Source organism: Amphiura filiformis, chromosome 6 (assembly GCF_039555335.1).
Source record: "Amphiura filiformis chromosome 6, Afil_fr2py, whole genome shotgun sequence".
Classification (NCBI taxonomy): Eukaryota; Metazoa; Echinodermata; class Ophiuroidea; order Amphilepidida; family Amphiuridae; genus Amphiura; species Amphiura filiformis.
Window position 1 is genome coordinate 4,752,115 of NC_092633.1, and position 2,770 is coordinate 4,754,884.

General features: G+C 41.9%; 1 protein-coding gene across 1 annotated transcript; it reads right to left on the reverse strand.

The window, feature by feature from the left end:
• Positions 1 to 639: 639 nt before the first annotated feature.
• Positions 640 to 2,504, reverse strand: LOC140154136 (uncharacterized). The gene is made up of 3 exons (XM_072176743.1): positions 2,320 to 2,504; positions 1,902 to 2,109; positions 640 to 1,782 (listed from the first exon to the last, which is right to left on the reverse strand). The coding sequence occupies exons 1-3, from the start codon at positions 2,502 to 2,504 to the stop codon at positions 640 to 642; spliced, it is 1,536 nt and encodes a 511-aa protein (XP_072032844.1).
• Positions 2,505 to 2,770: the final 266 nt, after the last annotated feature.

Sequence of the window (2,770 nt, forward strand, 5' to 3'; positions counted from 1 at the left end):
TAGTAACATAATACAAAATAAAGCACACAGGAATGTATGTTGATTAGCACACTGGCATGTAATATAAACCACACTTTTCTTGATTCAACCCCTTTGTTTCAAAAGTCACTCTCCAGCAATGAATGTGTTACAAGTCTTCTAAAGTCATAATCCTCCGAGTCCGAGTTGTCATTATGGGAGTACCACTATTAACATAATACAAAATAAAGCACACAGGAATGTATGTTGATTAGCACACTGGCATGTAATATAAACCACACTTTTCTTGATTAAACCCTTTGTTTCAAAAGTCACTCTTCAGCAATGAATGTCTTCTAAAGTCCTAATCCTCATAGTCCGAGTTGTCATTGTCAGATTCTTCATCATTACAGGTTTTTAGTTGATCCACGAAATCTCTGGTTGCCTCTTGCAGATACTTTTTGAGTTTTACAATGTCATTCTTTTTGCCTGGCTTCACAGGCAGAGGAGCGGAATAACAGGGCCTGGATGGAAGACTTGGAGTTACATTTGGTTTTAGCAGAGAAAACCGCATTCTATTCAGTGCCATCATGTTGGGTGACACTTCAACCTGGTTCGGATGCGTCTTGCTGAACACAAATACTTTGTATTCAGACAACTTGTATGTCTCTTCACCGCGCTTTATTGACCTCTTAAAAACTGCTGAAGATGCCCACGGTAATCACTAATGAGATCCTGCTGAACTCGCACCACTTCAAAACTTTCCTCCACCATGTCAATCCATTGTGGAAACCAATCCACGCTCTCCACCTTCCTCTTTTTCTTTTCTATCGTAGCAAAGTGGCGATCACAGGGCAGGAAACTGTGGCCCCTAATGGGAAAACGGTGCTCAATAGCATCAAGTTGACCAGTTTTCACCAATGTAAAAAAAACCTGCACAACGGTGTGGTTGTGGTTTTGACCACGGCAGCCATCCGAAAAAACTTTGACCTTCTTCACCCCAACAGAAAGCTTGTTGTCGATGTAATGCTTAAGACATGACACCACCTCATTCGATCCTCTCTTCGCCACAGTTTCCGGCCACATGTACATGGTGGACTTTTGGGTCTTCGCGCTATAGATACAGAAATTATACAGCCATAGCTGCCTCATGTAAAAAATGTCTCCAACAGGCAGGTGAGGGTATGGTATGTTCTGCTGAAAGTCTATAGCAAGAACGTCAGCTTCTTCATCATCCTTGGCTACAGCTGATTCTACTTGCAGCTGGTCATAGAAGGCCTTTGCTTTCCGCTTGTGGAGCTGAAGTTCAGTCTGAAGTTTTCTACGTGTCGCTGCATTCTTCTCTGTGCCTATCTTCAACTTAAGCTCAGCACATGTACCACAGACGTCAGTTCGAGGTCTTCCAAAACCGTAGTTAAAGTTGTCTTTAAAATAGTTGAAGTACGTGCGATGGCGTACAGCACATTCAACTTTCTCAGGATCAGTGTTATCTTTAACCTTTAAGTACGCCTCTGGGAAGTGCCTTTGCAGGAAGAGGACATACATGCGTCTGACGCTGAGTTCAGAAGACAAATAACGCCTTTTGGTGCGTTCTCGTCCATAGTGCGATACCTGGTAAGGAAACGAACGGATATGTTCATCTACAAGGCGCAAGTAATCTTCAGGAACAGCACGGGGCCGGTTGTCATGTTTCCCACGTTGATCTATGGAGATATCACCAGTAAACACATCATTAGCAATGCGTCGTATTCTCCATTCACCAACTCCATACAGACTCGCATAACCAGCCCGGCAGACGACCTTTTCTTCTTCTCCATGTTTGATCTGAAATGATAATATGGTAAATGTGCTTTAGACTGTCAGAAATAAATTTCTTATTACAATATTTTTTCCCTCACCGACTGAAATAATAAGATCTGCAATAGGCCTAAGGCAAGACTCACCTTATAGTGTATGCTACAAGTCCGTTGATCCCGCCGTTGATCTGGTTGAGCACCACCCTGTCTAGGACGTCTACGAGCAACTGAGCGAGCTGATATTCCACCAGACAAAAAGGAATCTTGTGCTTTCTGATCACCAAGCGAGTTGACCTTATCGATAAGAAGCTTTTTGGTTTCATCACTGAAATACTGCAGGCATTGACGCGAACATCTGGAAACAAAGATACAAACCAGAATCAAAACAGTAGGCCTATGCAAGTTGAGCTATATTCATTTTATTTCAGGGAAACAGTAACTTCGACACATATTTCGACACAAATCACACATAAATGTGCGTGTCACTTACGGTTGCACGCCTTACTAGCCAGCAAGTTTACAGTAACTTTTAGGTTGAAAGCTTTATAGCACAACACACACTTACTTGCATTTATCTCCAGTTTTTCTTGCTGCAACTTTCTTGCCCCTCGCAGTAGTGTATTCTTTACCAGTTGCTTTCAAGCCCTTTCTCTTGTTCTGTGTCCATTCAGCTTCATTTCTGCGTTTTTTACCATGTATTTCATTACCACTGTTATCACCTCCATTTAGCGTCTCCATGGTGTCAGTCATCTTGACTTGGTTTGCAATGGTACTATAATATGTTTTGAATAACCACCTAAGTCCAATGGACTTAGGTGGTTGTTCCGTACATGCTTGATTTCACATGCTCAATAGACGGACTTAGAGGGTCAATTTGAGTTGTTCTTTTATACATATGATAGGCCTATGTATAAGCATGGAAGAAAGAGATGAGAAGGAACCACAACGACTTCGATCGGCCAAGTTTTAATCCGCTTATCTATTGACGCATGAAAAGAAAAGCTATCAATGGTACT

Bases quoted from the DNA above. Each gene is read 5' to 3' on its own strand.
- LOC140154136 (XM_072176743.1), bottom strand. From the start codon at position 2,504: ATGACTGACACCATGGAGACGCTAAATGGAGGTGATAACAGTGGTAAT. The intron at 2,110-2,319 runs GTAAGTGTGTGT...CTTTGTTTCCAG, and splicing joins AAAACTGGAGATAAATGCAA to ATGTTCGCGTCAATGCCTGC. The intron at 1,783-1,901 runs GTGAGTCTTGCC...TTATCATTTCAG, and splicing joins CTTGTAGCATACACTATAAG to ATCAAACATGGAGAAGAAGA.